Source organism: Vigna angularis, chromosome 10 (assembly GCF_016808095.1).
Source record: "Vigna angularis cultivar LongXiaoDou No.4 chromosome 10, ASM1680809v1, whole genome shotgun sequence".
NCBI classification, from domain to species: Eukaryota; Viridiplantae; Streptophyta; class Magnoliopsida; order Fabales; family Fabaceae; genus Vigna; species Vigna angularis.
The window spans coordinates 3,553,439-3,568,806 of NC_068979.1; the positions used below are offsets into that span (position 1 = coordinate 3,553,439).

At 33.3% G+C, this 15,368-nt stretch overlaps 1 protein-coding gene and 1 pseudogene across 1 annotated transcript; both read right to left on the reverse strand.

The window, feature by feature from the left end:
• Nucleotides 1-638: 638 nt before the first annotated feature.
• On the reverse strand, nt 639-7,306 carry LOC108334645 (uncharacterized; annotated as a pseudogene).
• Nucleotides 7,307-12,131: 4,825 nt separating this feature from the next.
• Nucleotides 12,132-12,919, reverse strand: LOC108335547 (ethylene-responsive transcription factor ERF039). The gene has a single exon (XM_017571581.2). It carries the CDS (start codon nt 12,917-12,919, stop codon nt 12,359-12,361), a length of 561 nt encoding a protein of 186 aa, XP_017427070.1. The 3' UTR covers nt 12,132-12,358.
• Nucleotides 12,920-15,368: the final 2,449 nt, after the last annotated feature.

A 15,368-nucleotide genomic window follows, 5' to 3' on the forward strand; every position in this document is an offset into this window, starting at 1 on the left:
AACCAGAATTAATAAGAAAACACAAGAATATAGAGGAAAATAGTAAGGTCAACGGTTGTTGGGTCATTGACCATATTAGAAAAAAGAAGAAAAAAGGCGAAGATAAAAAAAGAAAACAAAGAAGGGAGAGCAAAAGTGATCTACTTTTAAGAAAAATGATAGCTTGATACCCTCTAAAAAATCCACTTTCACATAATTTTAATAATATAATAATATACATTACTATTTATGTTGAGAAAAAATATAATTAAAATATGAATGTATTTATTTGTTAAATGGTTACTTTTTTTAATAAGAGTATGACCATCCTACTTTTCATACCAACATATTTGAGCAACACGAACTTATTTCGTATATATATACCTGTTGATAAAAAGAAAAACTTTAAAAGTAAAGGTTAACATACAAGTGACTAGCTAATTAAAAAATCAATATTTGATTACAAAACATTCGTTGTATTACTGAGACTCGTATGAAACTTAACTAAAAAATTGAATTGAAAAGGACAAATGATATCATTAATCTCTTCTAAACATTTTTTTTACCACTCTTATTTTATCACAAAAAAGGATTGAACAATTATAGTGTCGTGTTTAGGTCTCTTCTATAAATATAAATAATATTATACAAGCTAGGTATCAGAAATAATTATTTGTTTTCCACATTATGGCACTTTGGTATGAAAATTCAGAATAAGCATGTGAAGAAAAGTTGAAATGACATGAGAGTCTTTGGGATGGAGGATTGATTTGTTTACTCATAATTTTCTTACAACTTTCTTTTTATGTAGTTAGAGAGTTAGTAAAAATATTGTTAGTGTGAACTCTGGTAATACAAAGGTGTTTTCGATAGTAGTTCATCATGAATTTAAATTCAAAATCACTTTTTCTTTTTGTGTGTAACCCATAAGACCGACAAGACTCTCCGAGCAAAAGGCCTTTTGGCACAGGAACATTTAAGTTTTTGTATGTTGGCTAACTACCAGTAAGCGGCTACAAACCATTTGTAAGGTCTTTCTAAATGTTCCTTGAATTCATGGTTATATTTCAACCATTAATCTAATGTGTGTATCCAGTATGATAGTGTAAGAGGATTGTGCTTCTGCAACCTGCAGCCCAGTGATTCAGAAATGACACCAATTGAGAATATAGACAGAATGAAATCGACAATATAATGTTTGATAAATGAATCTAAAGCAACCAATAGTGGAGAACTTACTAAATTGATATAACAGTCTCAAGATTCTGGCCATGCTAGTCCCAGCTATTTTTACTCCTCCTAAATGCTTTCTTTTCTGAAAGCACTTTCTTGCTTTTAAGGCGTTTCTGTTCGCCTATAACAGCCCTTCAAAATTGCAAATTTGATTAACCGCTGTCAGTTACATGTTGTTCACCACCAAATGATTCTAGTGTAATAGAAGACACAAGCAAAATTGTACCCAAAATAAGAAATTGTATTTAACGAAAGAATAGAAAACATAGAAAGCGAAGTGCTATTACATATTGGCAATTTTCTTTTTTTGCTCTTCTGAGGGAGGTGGCGGGACATATGATGCTGCATCAATGATTTCCTATTTTTTGCCAGTAAATACTCAGAAAAGCACCGTTGCTAAGTAAAAGCCAGCTCTCAGGAACAAGAAAAGATACGAATAGAATCAATTTCTGTTGTTTAAAAGGATGACCCTAACCAGGAGGGATTCAGCATAATAATATTTTTAAAGGGAGACACTGGCATTCATGTTCTCTCAAAATATTTTGCATACACTGCAATAAAACTAAGAAACTTCTCTTCCCATTACGTATTCCTCACTAGTCCTTATACTGGATTCAAACAATTATACCATGCACTAATGGTATACATGGTTCGTAGTACAATTTGGAACGTGGGACAAGATTTTTCTAGATATGTGGAACAGAGGGGTAAACCGATTTGGAAGTGCAAGACACTAAATTTTACTATACTAATACATACTAAAATTAACAACATATGAAGCAAGAAAGTTTTTGTGTTTGCACTAGGTACATTATTTGGACACTGACTTCAACTGATGTTGTGCACTTTGTTTGCACAATGCATCAGTCAGATTTTGTTTTAAAAGTGTCAACCAGTTATTATCTATGTCCTAGTGGCCAACTTCTCCGGATACAGATTCCAGAGCCTTCCCAAACACAGAAGCAGCGACACATCACATATACAGAAGCAGAGTAAAGTCGCTGTCCTATGTTCCACAAGGTCTCAATACAGGGACGCTAATGGGTATTTTGGGTAACAAGTGACCAATTGGAATGGAAGTTCCAAAATGTGGAAATGAAAATCAACAAACTCAACAATGAAGGAAAAGACAGCCAATAAGTAATAGGGAAGCAAAAAACAAAGAATTATAGTACAAAAATACACTTTGACAATAACACTTGATGCTTTGCTAAAACATTCTTTGAACAATTTCAATAAAAAAAATTATATCTAAACTTTGCTATGTTACCTGAAGCTTTGCCAAAGCATCCTCAAAGTTACCCCTGAGAGAAAAACAAAAATGGTAGAATAAGGCAACCAATCTTGCAACATACAACGTAAAGAGACAGCAAATAGTATAAAAGGGAAGAAACAAACTTCTGCGTTCTAGTTTTGGTTGATGAAATCACAAGATCCCCGTCCTTGTTAATACGGTTCTTCTCCTGCCCAGAACCAAACAAAACTAAATATTATTCAAAAAGACGAGGCAGATGATCATTCAACCCAAGAGTAGAACAACAATATTTAAGGCCAAAAAAGGTGACCAGACAACATACACAGTATGCAATTTGTGCACTACTAGATGTGCGCATCAAATTTTAATACACAACATCTAAGGCTTGGGTAAACAGATGACGAAAAAAATTTTGCAGCAGAAAATACCGTTTGCAAAATCTTGTCCCTAACCCTGTCACTCAACCAATGTGCATTTTTAACATTGAAGCGCATGTCCACCTTGGTGTTCACTGTCCAAACAATAATCAGCGTAATAAGCCCCCATGTGGCACAAAGAGATATAATAGGAACAAACAAAACATTCAAGGAACACAACCTTTATTGACATTCTGACCACCAGGTCCTCCACTTCTTGCAAAGCTCACTGTAACATGATCTGAAATAAAAAAAAAAAAAAAAACAAAAGCTATTACCTTTCTATCTCTTTGGTTAACTTTGTTTTTTAAATTGACAAATGGATAAGGAACCTATGGTGATTTTAGGAGGAGGGGTTTGGTCGGCGGAGAGAGCGTAGTGTTCGGCTTGTTGAAGAAGTTGGTTGACCTGCGACAGCCGAGCCGAAACTCTGTTGGCACCATCAGAGTCTGAGGAAGCGCATCGAATTGCAGGTGGCAACAAACGTCATAGTTGAAGTGAGAAGTAAGAAAGAGGAGAAACCCTGCAAAGACGAAGCGAAGTAAAGGGAAGTGTCGAAGAAGAGAGTTGCAACATCTCCTTCACTACCAATACCATTCTAGTAGTGCCTGCAGCCATAGCTCAAACCTGTCCAATATTTAACTTCTGGTTGGTGTACGCGAGATCAGAAATAGATTTACACTACCAAAATCAGACATGCAGCATAAAAAACCATCTTGCTAAAACAATTAACTACCCCTCCAAAAGGCCAACTCAATTTAAAATCCCTGGGATCTGACTATCAGCTATAAAAAATATACAGGGTAGAGAGTAAACAAGGTTATCAGATCCTACACTCCAACTTTGTCAGCACAAATAACACTTCCAGCCATTAAACAACACAAGAGACGTGAAACTAAAAAAAAAAAGGGGCACGGTTTCAGACAAGAAAAAATTGCACATTGCGGGATTAAAACCTTGATTGCTGCAAATAGCAGTAGCAAAAACAAAGAATCATTAACACTGGGACACAGCAATAAGCAACCAAGATGGTTGGACTTGGCAAATAGACAACCATCTTTCTCTTATTTAAGCTTTTGCACTAAAACCCTAAACCCTCTTGAGGAAGCTCTACCAAAACAATGGAGGGAAGGTTAATTAACCGTTGTTACTGAACCAAATAATCATTCGCATTCATGCATTAGATCTAACATATCATAATTGACAAACGAAAACAAATCTCAAACCAAATGGCAAGGTGGACAGAGAACATACCCATGTAGCAGTCACCACAGTGGAAGGGTTCTACCTCACCCATGCCAACTGAAACCCAGGGTTTTAGAATAAGTTCAAATACTTTATAGGGCTACCACTGCAAGTACAAGCCTTCAGTTTCACAACTGGGATTCTACTTTGTTACATTTTTGGGCCAGTCCTTGAGGTGCTGATTAAACTTCATTGAGACTTTGGTTCAAACCTCCTTTTTGTCGACAAACAAAAAGTTTAGTTTTACATTCCTTGGAAAATGACAATTTTTCTATATTACCCACTATTTTATTTCATTATATTACTTCTTAATTTTATTTTATTTTTAAATCTGATAAACTCCCACCTTTCTAAAACAAAATCCAATAATAATGAACTTCCTAAAATTCTCAAAGGAAATATCATAGTCCCTAATAAATCCCTACCTTTCAAACTCTAGAATGACAGACAATTTATGTTAAGCATTTATGGTATTATGGCATGAACCAATGATGAAAGGCCACAAAATACTACTCATAAAACTATACAATGATTCCTAAACTTACTAATTTTTTCTGGCAATAGTTAATCCGTACTGCAGAGAAAATAAGGAAGATGAAACATTAACATCACTTGTTAACTTAGTTCAGTTAGCATAAAACTCAAGACCCACTATTACTACCCCCATTATTGAGGAAACCCGTATTGCTTTATTGCTATATGCAACAAGAAAACATTTTCATATAATTAAATATATAAAACTGTCTATGAATCAACTCTAAATGGATGTAAAATTCTGTTAATACTGTTGTATCATTTTGTAGGCCCTAGTAGAAATTGCACCCTTGTTTGTACATTGAAAAAGGTTAAAAGAGTAGCCCTCACTGTCTCCTCTGGATTTTCTAAATGATAAAACTGCATATTCTCCAAATTGCTTAACAAATAATCATCGCGCGTAATAAACAATGTCTTTTCTTGTCTCTCTTATTCGTTTGTTCTTTTCCTCCTTTCTATATGAATTAGGAAAATGAAAACAAAAAGTTGAACATCAAGTGTTGTCATATGATACGGGTGCATAAGCTAGTAGGTAGGCATGATTTCTAGCAGGGCAGCCAGTTCAATAAACCAATAGTCATTACAGTCCTACGTTTGGGCTTTCATAAAGGTAAATAAATGTACAGCAGAGTAACAGAAAGTGACAAGAATCATGGTAAACAGACCCGAGACAATCCTAAGCTAAACAGAGACAAGACAAAAAACTGAAAAAGCAGAATGGAAGCAAAATCAAAGTAGAGCAAACTAATAGAAAGGGAGCAGATTCAAGGTAGAGCAGAATCAAACAATTTTACCCAAATGTTGTATCCTTTTAGAAATCCGATACCTATTAAATGATCATAGACCACATTTCTTCTTGCTCAATAAAGATTTCTGCACTTGGAACAAGGGCATAAAATCTCATTCCCCGGAGCTCTTCCTCTAGAATATGCAAAATCTAAAAATAACTCAATACCACTAACATACTCTTTACTAAAGGTTGGAAGTTTAGTCCGCTCTTTGTCCATAATCTTTAGTCTAAAAGATGATAATTTATTGTAAGTGACTCAATAATTAACAGGTTTAAACAATAATAAGAATAACATCTTCCATAATTGGCTATTGTGAGTTAATCACAAACCTAATATTGTAGTATCCCCAACAAGTTTTGTATTTGTTGAAGCACAATAACAACTTCAGAAATCGGAAACCAGTTTTGATAACTGACAGAATACACTCCAACCCTTTTGCTCTAGCTCTTTGGTCCTACAGCCAATTTAAAAAAAAAAAAGTTTAGTTTAATAATTTGACAGTTTTCCTGCTTTTAAAATCAGAACAATAATACAGCACTGAAAAATCAAGGCAGAAAGCCACTCCAATCAAGGAACAAAGCATTGATTACATTAAATGGCCACAACATTTATTTTTCAAGCGATAAATAACTGATTTAGGGGGAGCAGGAGTTCATATGAATTAAGAAATAGGAACCTCCAGTTTGATGGGAATCAAATCAACTAGATTCAGCAGCCCCATCATATTTAGCTCTATTTTCCAAATATCTACTTAGGATGCATCTCGGTAAATATACTAATTAAGCAACCAATGAATGGGCTCTTACGAACGAGAACTTATTCATAAGATTAAATATGAAACTTATTTGAGTAAGCTAAAAGAATACAAATATCTTATCAGATAGGCTTTTCCATGAATTAATTAAAAAGGAACGCGAGGACACAGTTTAAGGACTTAAGAGGACAAAGTTTTTAATTGAGATGTGTAAAGATGTCCACGCCCGTAATTTTTTAATGCGTTCATATATGACTTTTAATAAAAACTTTGTGCTTTTGATTTTTTTAATGTGCCCCGGGCACTGCTTAGCTAGAAACTTAAAAAAAAAACTTATCACTATTATGAATTCTATTTAGATTAAAATTTGTGACAAAATAGTTAAGTCCTACGAACAAATCCTAGAGAGGATCCTACTAGGTACAATTTTCAACTGTTTGTTTGGTGAACAAAACAAAACATCACTAATTGCTTTATATAAATCATTAGTCTCCAAATTAGTATTCAAGAACATCTCAACATCCCATATCATATACATTCGCTTGCCAACTAAATCAAATAATAAAAACACAATGATTTAGTAAAAAATTTACTCCACCTTTAACTTTTGGAAAATCACCGAGAATGCTCCTGCATAGAAAACAACCCAGAACTAAATAGATAGCAGAGGTGCTGCCACTTGAGCTTAACCTTAGCATTTAAAAACATATCAACAATAATAAAAGCAAGTTAGAGAAAAACCTAACAACGGGCTATCCTTGTCTTGTAATGAACCTAACACCAACAATGTCCCAGGAATTTGCTGAAAAACCTGTAGGATAAGATACAAAATGTAACGAAATGAAACAAATTAACCTAACCAAAGGCAAAATCCTAAATTACATACTAACCTTCACCACACAACTTCCACATAGCAACACGTACCAAAGCTAAGACCAACGATTGAACTTGCAGGGCCACGTACGACGATCGAACTTGCAGGGCAACGACGGTGACAATGTGGAAGCGAATACGAAACCACACAACGCAGGATGTATTGTTAAACAGGGGTATACTACGGGGGAGGAAAGGGATTTTTCAGTCTAAGAGGGAAGGGGGAGGGAAGAATGAATAGTAAAATAACACATTTATATTTATTTTACACACGAATAAAATAGTTATAAAAAATAAAATTTTATTTAAAAAAATAATAAGAAAAGATATATCAAATGTAAAAATTTTGTGTATATAAAAAGTATTATTTATCTTATATAAATGTGTCTTAACGTATCAAAAAATTTTATAGCTGTTACCTTTTTTAATCTTTAAACAACGATTATAAAATTATTACGTTTAATACGTTTAGGTAATACTTTTATATCCTCAACCTATTTCAGTGAAAAATGGTGTAGACAAGTTTATCAGTGCGATTAGTTTTATTAGTTTTTCTTCAATTTTCTATTAACATATTTCTGTTTTAAATTATATGACTAATAACAATTAAATGTTATTAACAAAATTGATAAGTTTTTATTTAAAAATTAATATTTAATTAGGTTAAATAAACAAGATAGCAAATTTTAAATTAATATTTAATATAAATTTATAATTACCTAAATTATTTACTTTTACAAATTGTTATTACTTATTTATTTTTGTTTAAAAATAAAATTTAATATTTAATTAGATTAAATTGATCGATAATAAAATTTATATAAATTATAATTATTCTATTTTATTTTATTTTGCAATTTGCTATTGCTTAAATAGTTAAATTCTTGCTTAGAAAAACTTAACATTTCGCGTCCGTATTTCCATTTCCTAAATTTAATTAAGAGATTAATAAAATTTTAAATTTCAAAACCATAGATTTGATTCTTTCCAAACTCCATAATGCTTGAATCTCACACGAAATTTGTGTATGCATTGCCAAAGGAATGAAATATGAACCAATATTGAAGGAATTGACCGTTAGGAGAATAAAAAACTCGAGACTTAAATTTTATAATAAAAAAATGTAATTGTGACTCAAAAAATAAAAGATATATGTGGTAAATTCTAATTTATAAGTGAATGAAAAATATTTTTTCTTTTTATACCTTTATTTATTTTTATTTATTACGCAAGACTTCAAATAAAACGTACCATCCAAAAATACAGTATAAAACCATATACGAGAATAATCACATATTAATAATATTACAGATCAGTTATACACATAACGAGATACTATTATGGCTGAACGGCCTTACATAATAGCAAGGAATTAAAACCACACACCGGCTACAACTAGACCGAACGGTTTTCAAAATAAACTTATACCGAACGATCTTACAAAAGATGAAGCCAACAACTGACCGAACGTTCCTAAGGTTCAGCCTTCAATTTCGTCTCTTCCAATGCTTCTTCCAGTAACTCCTCTTCTTCTGCTCACATCCACACGGATGATCATTGCAACAGGACAACAACCGAACACACAACCCAGACCAAATGATAAACAGGGTAAGCTTATGTAATTTAATTAATTCAATAACAACATACAACGTTCATAATTAAATCAACAACACCCAAATCATAATTCATGCGTAATGGCATACAAAGACCGACCACTTGACTCTGACTGTCCGGACTGTATGAATCCTGTGTAGCTACGACGTTTGTGCACCCGGGTGATGTAGTAACTGAGATACCCTCAACAGCAGTCACCCAGGGTTAATCCATTTCGTCCAAGTTAACCTTATCGACTAGGATCTCCTGCCATTCCCACACATGACTTACTCCTCTCTACGTGAGAATGAGTAATCACGGAATATCAGGATAAACGCCCGCTAAGCTTTGCCCACATTCATACTTTACCAATCAATAACCACTTTTTGAGATATTCCTCCCTGGAATACTCTTTCATAACCAAACTATTTCATTCGCATCACATTTCAAATTCTCTTATACTTCATCATCAATATATTCAACTGAAATAAGATCACACTTTTTCCTCATAGCACAAGTCCGAATGGAATAACACTTCTTAGAAACTAACATGACCGAGCGCTATTTACGAATTTATCCACTTCAACGAACAGACCCCTAAGAGTTCAAACCGGACGCCACGAAGCCTAGGCCGAGTATTAAGACTCTAGACCGAACACCTTTTAAAGACCAACACTGTTTGACACCCAATACTAATAACTGATGAGAAACTATGAAGTAACGAACGCTATTGAGTTTGGCTGAAGTCTCTTATTCTAAAAACGGTAATAATAGTAGATTACTGAAACGAGACCCATCGCTTGGTTTAAGACTGAGCCTTGTAGAAACCGAATACTATTGAACGAGCGTTGGTCCAAAACCAAACACTTATCAAGAATGAGCGCTACTAAATCGAACGCTTGGTCCAAGACCGAGCACTACTGAACTTACACAACATGAATGAATATATATATATATATATATATATATATATACACACACACACACACTTGCACCACACTTAATTTTTAATGAAGAATAACGATAATATCTACGACTTTAAGTAGTATAGTATACATTAACTAAACTGTTTAGGAAGCCTAAAGGAGAATTACACTCAGGCCGAACGCTCATTTACGTATATCTAATATTATAAAACGATCTTCATGAATGAAATTCTCTCCAGAAGAAGAATTTAATATAGACGGACACTCAAAGGAAAACTGAACGGCTAATACTGACTCTCGATCACAATTTACCTATTTCTACAGAGTATTACAGAATGACTTTTAGACAATATCCCTAAAGCATGACAAATCAGTTAAGACTATGCACTTCCATGAAGAATCGAACGATCACGAATGACGCTCGACCATACTACAGCATTTACTCAGAATAATATAGTTTGAAGATCACACCATTTAACAATCGTTCATCCACACATCCAAACATGCAGTAACATGCATATTTCATACTCATCAAATACTCAAACAAAGTATCATACAAGCATACAAACGTTTAAAACAAAATCTTAATCAAATTATATAAGCTTCCCTTACCTCTAGACGTAACCGAACGCTCACATATGCAAAATAGAGCTCACCACTACCAAAGACTTTAACGTTCGACAATCACGTTTTAGGAATACTGAACCAAACAAAAGACCATAAATACTCAAAATAATATGATTCGCTCAGGCGACCAGAAATATGAGTTTGTATGCGAAAAGAACGAACGTGCTAAGGAGAAAGTAACTCACCGGCTTAGAACCACAACCCGATCAGTTTAAACGAAAGCTCTTGACGCCGGAAGAGTTCAAAAGGTGCCTAAGAGGTGATCGGAAGAGGAAAAATGAGATTTTCTTAGAGAAAAGATGAAGGAGATTTAGAGAGAAGGAGGAGAAAATGGTTTCAATAGTTTGGAGAAGAAAGAAAACATGCAGAGAAGTGACACGACATTTGAAATTTGGTATTAAATACTGCCGTCACCCAAAACCGAACGACCACTCTCCTGCAACCACTTGTTTTCCACTAACTGAAACTCTGACTCTCTCTCCTACACTTGACTTCCACTACTTGAGGTTTTTAGTGGGTTTTAATGGGTTCTCACATAAAACATAAATTTAATTTTGTATAAACATGCCTAATTTCTTAATTTGTATTTGTAAGCTACTCTAATTTTGCTTTTATATACGAATTTAATTTAATTTCTTAACATTAGATGAATTAAAACCTGTCACTGAAATTGGCACTTGTAATTTTAACATCGCAATAATTATCCAGATATTAAACTCCCAAAAAAAAACTTTAAATGAAAGTTTGGTTTTTAATATTAAATAATTAAATATTATATATTTCAGTGGCTAGGGTTCCTATAGACAAAGGTTCTTATAGATATCGTGCTCGGTTCTAGCGTAAACAAAAAAACTAAAATGATCTCGAACATAATATTCTTCCTTCTTGTAAGACTTGAAGTTAAGATTAATTTCAATATATATATATATATATATATATATATATATATATATATATATATATATATATATATATATATATATATATATATATATATATATATATATTTTATTTTTAAAGATAAATATGTGAAAAGAAATAAATTTTAAAATAAATAATATCTAAAACAATGTTATTTTAACATATTCGATGTTAAAATATAAAATGATGCAAAAATAAAAAAATTGAAAATATGAATTTGGAAATGAGAAAAAAAGGCATGATATGTAAAGTGGGAGATGAAGATGAAAGAAAGAGGGATCCACATTTATGCACCCTGTTTGGTTAGGGAACTAGAATGAATGACACTGACAGTGATGGGACTATCTTTTCTTATACAGTTGCCATGTTTGGGATGACTTAGGTAGCTACCATGGCCAAACACATGCATTAGTACGAACTTGGTGGCTACGTGGCTACACTGTGGTGGCTAACATTAAATGAAACCCAATAATAGAGAGACCCATTTCTTTCGTTTCACTCGTTGCCATTACACAACGGCATGCAGCCAAAATATGCAATGTCCCCACACTCCTTTTCGTCAAATCACATTCTCAATCTAATTTTCATAATTCCATAATTAACCCCAAAACATCAACATTCGTACAAAACTAATAATAATAGTAATATTATTTTTTAATCCTTAAAGCGATATAGTAAGAATTAATTATAAAAGTAGAATGTTTTATTATTGGTCTCACGATAAATTGTATTATTTCAATTTAAATCTAAATTTTAAATTTGTTGAGTAATATTATTAAGATCAATTATTATATATTTTTTAAATATTGTTTATTTTAGAATTTTATTGTGATTTTATGTTTAAAAAATATTTTAGAAAGTAAAAAAAAAAAAATTTAAATTACGTTTGATCTTGTAAATAATATGATATTATTAGATGACATTGATTTCGTAAACGGTGTGATATTATTAGATGGGGCAAGAACAAATACAATTTTCGTGTCACAAATGTATAATAATGGTTTTGATATTGAATAAAAGAGATGTGTAATATGGTTGAAATAGTTTATTGAGACAGTTTTATAGGATAAAGAAAAGGCATTAAGGTTACCACAAGAGTGGAGTGGATGGTGAAGAAGTTGAAAAACATTATGCCAAACATGCCTAAAGAATTATATACGCAAGTTTTTGTGATAAAAGAAAGAGACAAAACAAAGATATATATGCAATTTTTAAAGTGAAGAGTCCCAGGGGAAAGGAGGGTCATCGAGCCGAAAAGCAGAGTCAAGATGTTCAGGTGCGGCTACGAACCACGACGCAGAGTAACCAAAGCCACCTGCACTCTGACTTGAGTCAGCTAAAAGATCAGGGAGGTCCAAGAACGCGTCATCCCCATCGGGCATAATCTGGGCTTGGGCTCGGGCTTGAGCTCGGGCCTGAGGCTGGGCGTCGCAATTGAGTGCAGCAGCTTCGGCGGCGGCGGCTTGAATGTCTTTAGGAGAAGTGGTGGGCGGGCGCGGAAGGTATGAGGCTAGTTCGGGGAAATTTAGGAAAGCGGAAGTGCCTTTGATAGTGAGCGCGGCCACATCGTGGGCTCGAGCCGCCATTTCTGGCGTGGGGAACGTGCCGAGCCAGATTCTGGACTTTTTTTTGGGCTCTCTTATTTCCGACACCCATTTACCCCACTGACGCATGCGTACCCCACGGTACATTCGCTGCTTCTCCTCACTCTCTCGTTTCTTGTTCTTCTTCTTCTTTGCTTCGTCTGCTTCATTTCTCTTCTTCTCTTCCATGTGGCTGCCGGTTAGATTCAGAAGTTATGGAGTTAATGGAGCTAGCTGCCTTCAAATAATGCTTCCTGCTACTTTCAATTTTTCCACATTAAGAAATGGGTCCTATTCCAACACAGAAATGGCATTTTCTACAACTGAGTGACAGTTTATCAATTTTTTTTTATTGTATTGTTGTTTTGTTATACTGCTACATCGTTTTCAAAATGTTTCTTTTATAATATATGCAAAGTTATATAGTACATTTTTTTTTTTATAAAATTTACAATATTTATTTCACTTTTTAATGTTTATATCAAATCCTAAGCTTTACAGTGTACTAAACCGGTTGCCTTAACAAATTTTCAAGTATATGAAATAAATAATAATAATATTATATTTGTAAAAATAAATTTATTAAAATAACCTTGTGAGATTTTCTGATTAAACACATTGTTTTACTGAGTTTAAATAGTTATTTCTTAATTGAAAAATGAATTTTTCTAAAGAAAGTGGAAAGTTAATTAAATAAAGTGTCGTGCAAAAGTTTTAACTATCACACTTTAGTGCAAACTCAGATGTGTTATTTTTATGCATAAAGTAAAATCTTTTTGCAACGTAATCGATGTTTTGTCAAACGTTAGGTGTCACTCTGTCCACGTCACTGTATTTGTCCTCAATTAATCCTCAGTTATTAAAAATGGAAAAACAAAATATCAAAAAGAAAAAGATAATGCGAACCACTAAGCCAATATCATTTTATTTCACTTTTTTAAAAAAGTTATTTTATCTTCAATTTCGCACGTGTTTTTTTCTGTTCGAAGTGGGCCCATAAAAATAATACTATATTGTATACTTGTCCCCAGACAGTAAAGCCATTGTTGTTTAGTATCCCTTATGAATACCGTGGTTTCTACTCAGTCTATGCGATTAATTTTTAAATTTAAATTATCATATATTATTATGATAATAGAAAGATAATATTTATATTATCATAATTATAATATATTTAAATTATTTACTTATTATAATCACTCTTCAAATTTTTTATTTACAAACAATTTATAAATATTAAATTAAATATATATTTTTCAATATATTCACATCAATTTGTAAAAATTTAATTTTTAATAAAGTAATTTAATACAGATAAAAGTGTATAAAAAACTGTTACTAAGAATTTGTTTCTAAAAAATCATTTTCAGCAACAAATAATACACAAAATTAAAAAAAAGAACATGATGATAACGCAATAAAGGGAAATTGTACTTAACAAAAAAATGGTCTGAGTTTTGAAAAATAAAAATTTCTTATAAAATAAAGTTCAAAATCAACGACACATCGTAAAATCAAGGTTTAAATCCTTTAGTTGTTTCTATTTATGTGGGTTTTTCCCAGTTTGATCTCTTTCTTATTAGAATTCCCAATTGAGTCCTTATAAGTGCTAATTTGAATCAATTGAGCCCCTGCTGTTAAATTTAGTTAATGGGGTTAAAGTTTTGCACAGGTGGAAGATTGATGTGTCAAATTTTTAAGACGTGGCATGGTGAGAGTTGAAATGTGGCATGGTTTAGGTCTGCATGGAATTTTGGTAGAATGTAATAATATAATATTAGGATTTCTGAAATGAGATTTAGGGTTCAATCAAATTGAATGGAATTAAAAAATTGAGAAGTGGTTGTAGATCAGACGAAGGGATGAAGATTAAGTGGTTGTAGATCTGAGAAGTGGTTGTTGATCAAATCCACCCCAATTGCATTTCAGCAAATTGGGGAAAATTGTTCCTGCTTCTACGCCGCGAAGGGAAGATGGTGCACTACCGCGACGTGGGTTTGGCTAACTAATGAAGGATTGCTCATCGCTGCTGATGGCGCGACATTGCTACTGGGTCGCACTAAGGAATCTATTTCTGGTTCTTTGCTTTCCTTGTAGGTTTCAAAATCTCTGGAAGAGGAAGAACATGGAAGCAGTGGCGCGATTCTGAGAAGTGGTTTCTTGCAGGGTTTGCGTTACGATCTATGGAGAAGAAGTTCTTGGTGGTTACGACACTTCTGGCTTTTCTGGATCTGCAAGTGAAAGTGGTGCGATGTAGGCTAATGCGATTATGGGTTGTGCGGCGGTGATGGAGGAGAAGACTCGCGATTTCAGGGAGAGTGGCGGTTTGTTTTTTTTTTTTGCGTTTTCTGGATTTTGGGAATTATAGGTGAAAGAAAGAGATCGCACGAGGAGATTCACGGTGGTGCTCTGGATGCTGTTTGGGTTTTTCTGGGTTGAGCTTTTACTGGGAATATCAGCAAAATCTAAGTCTATTAGATTTTTCTCAGATATCAATCTCCTTTCTTTTTCTGACAATAAGATTCTCCAACCGCGTGTTCCTTTCCAGCTCTAAATTTCCCAGATCCATGAGGTTCTTTTGGTCATCCTCTCCATTTAATGACAAATTTACTTTCATCTTCTTTGCCACTTGTAGCTT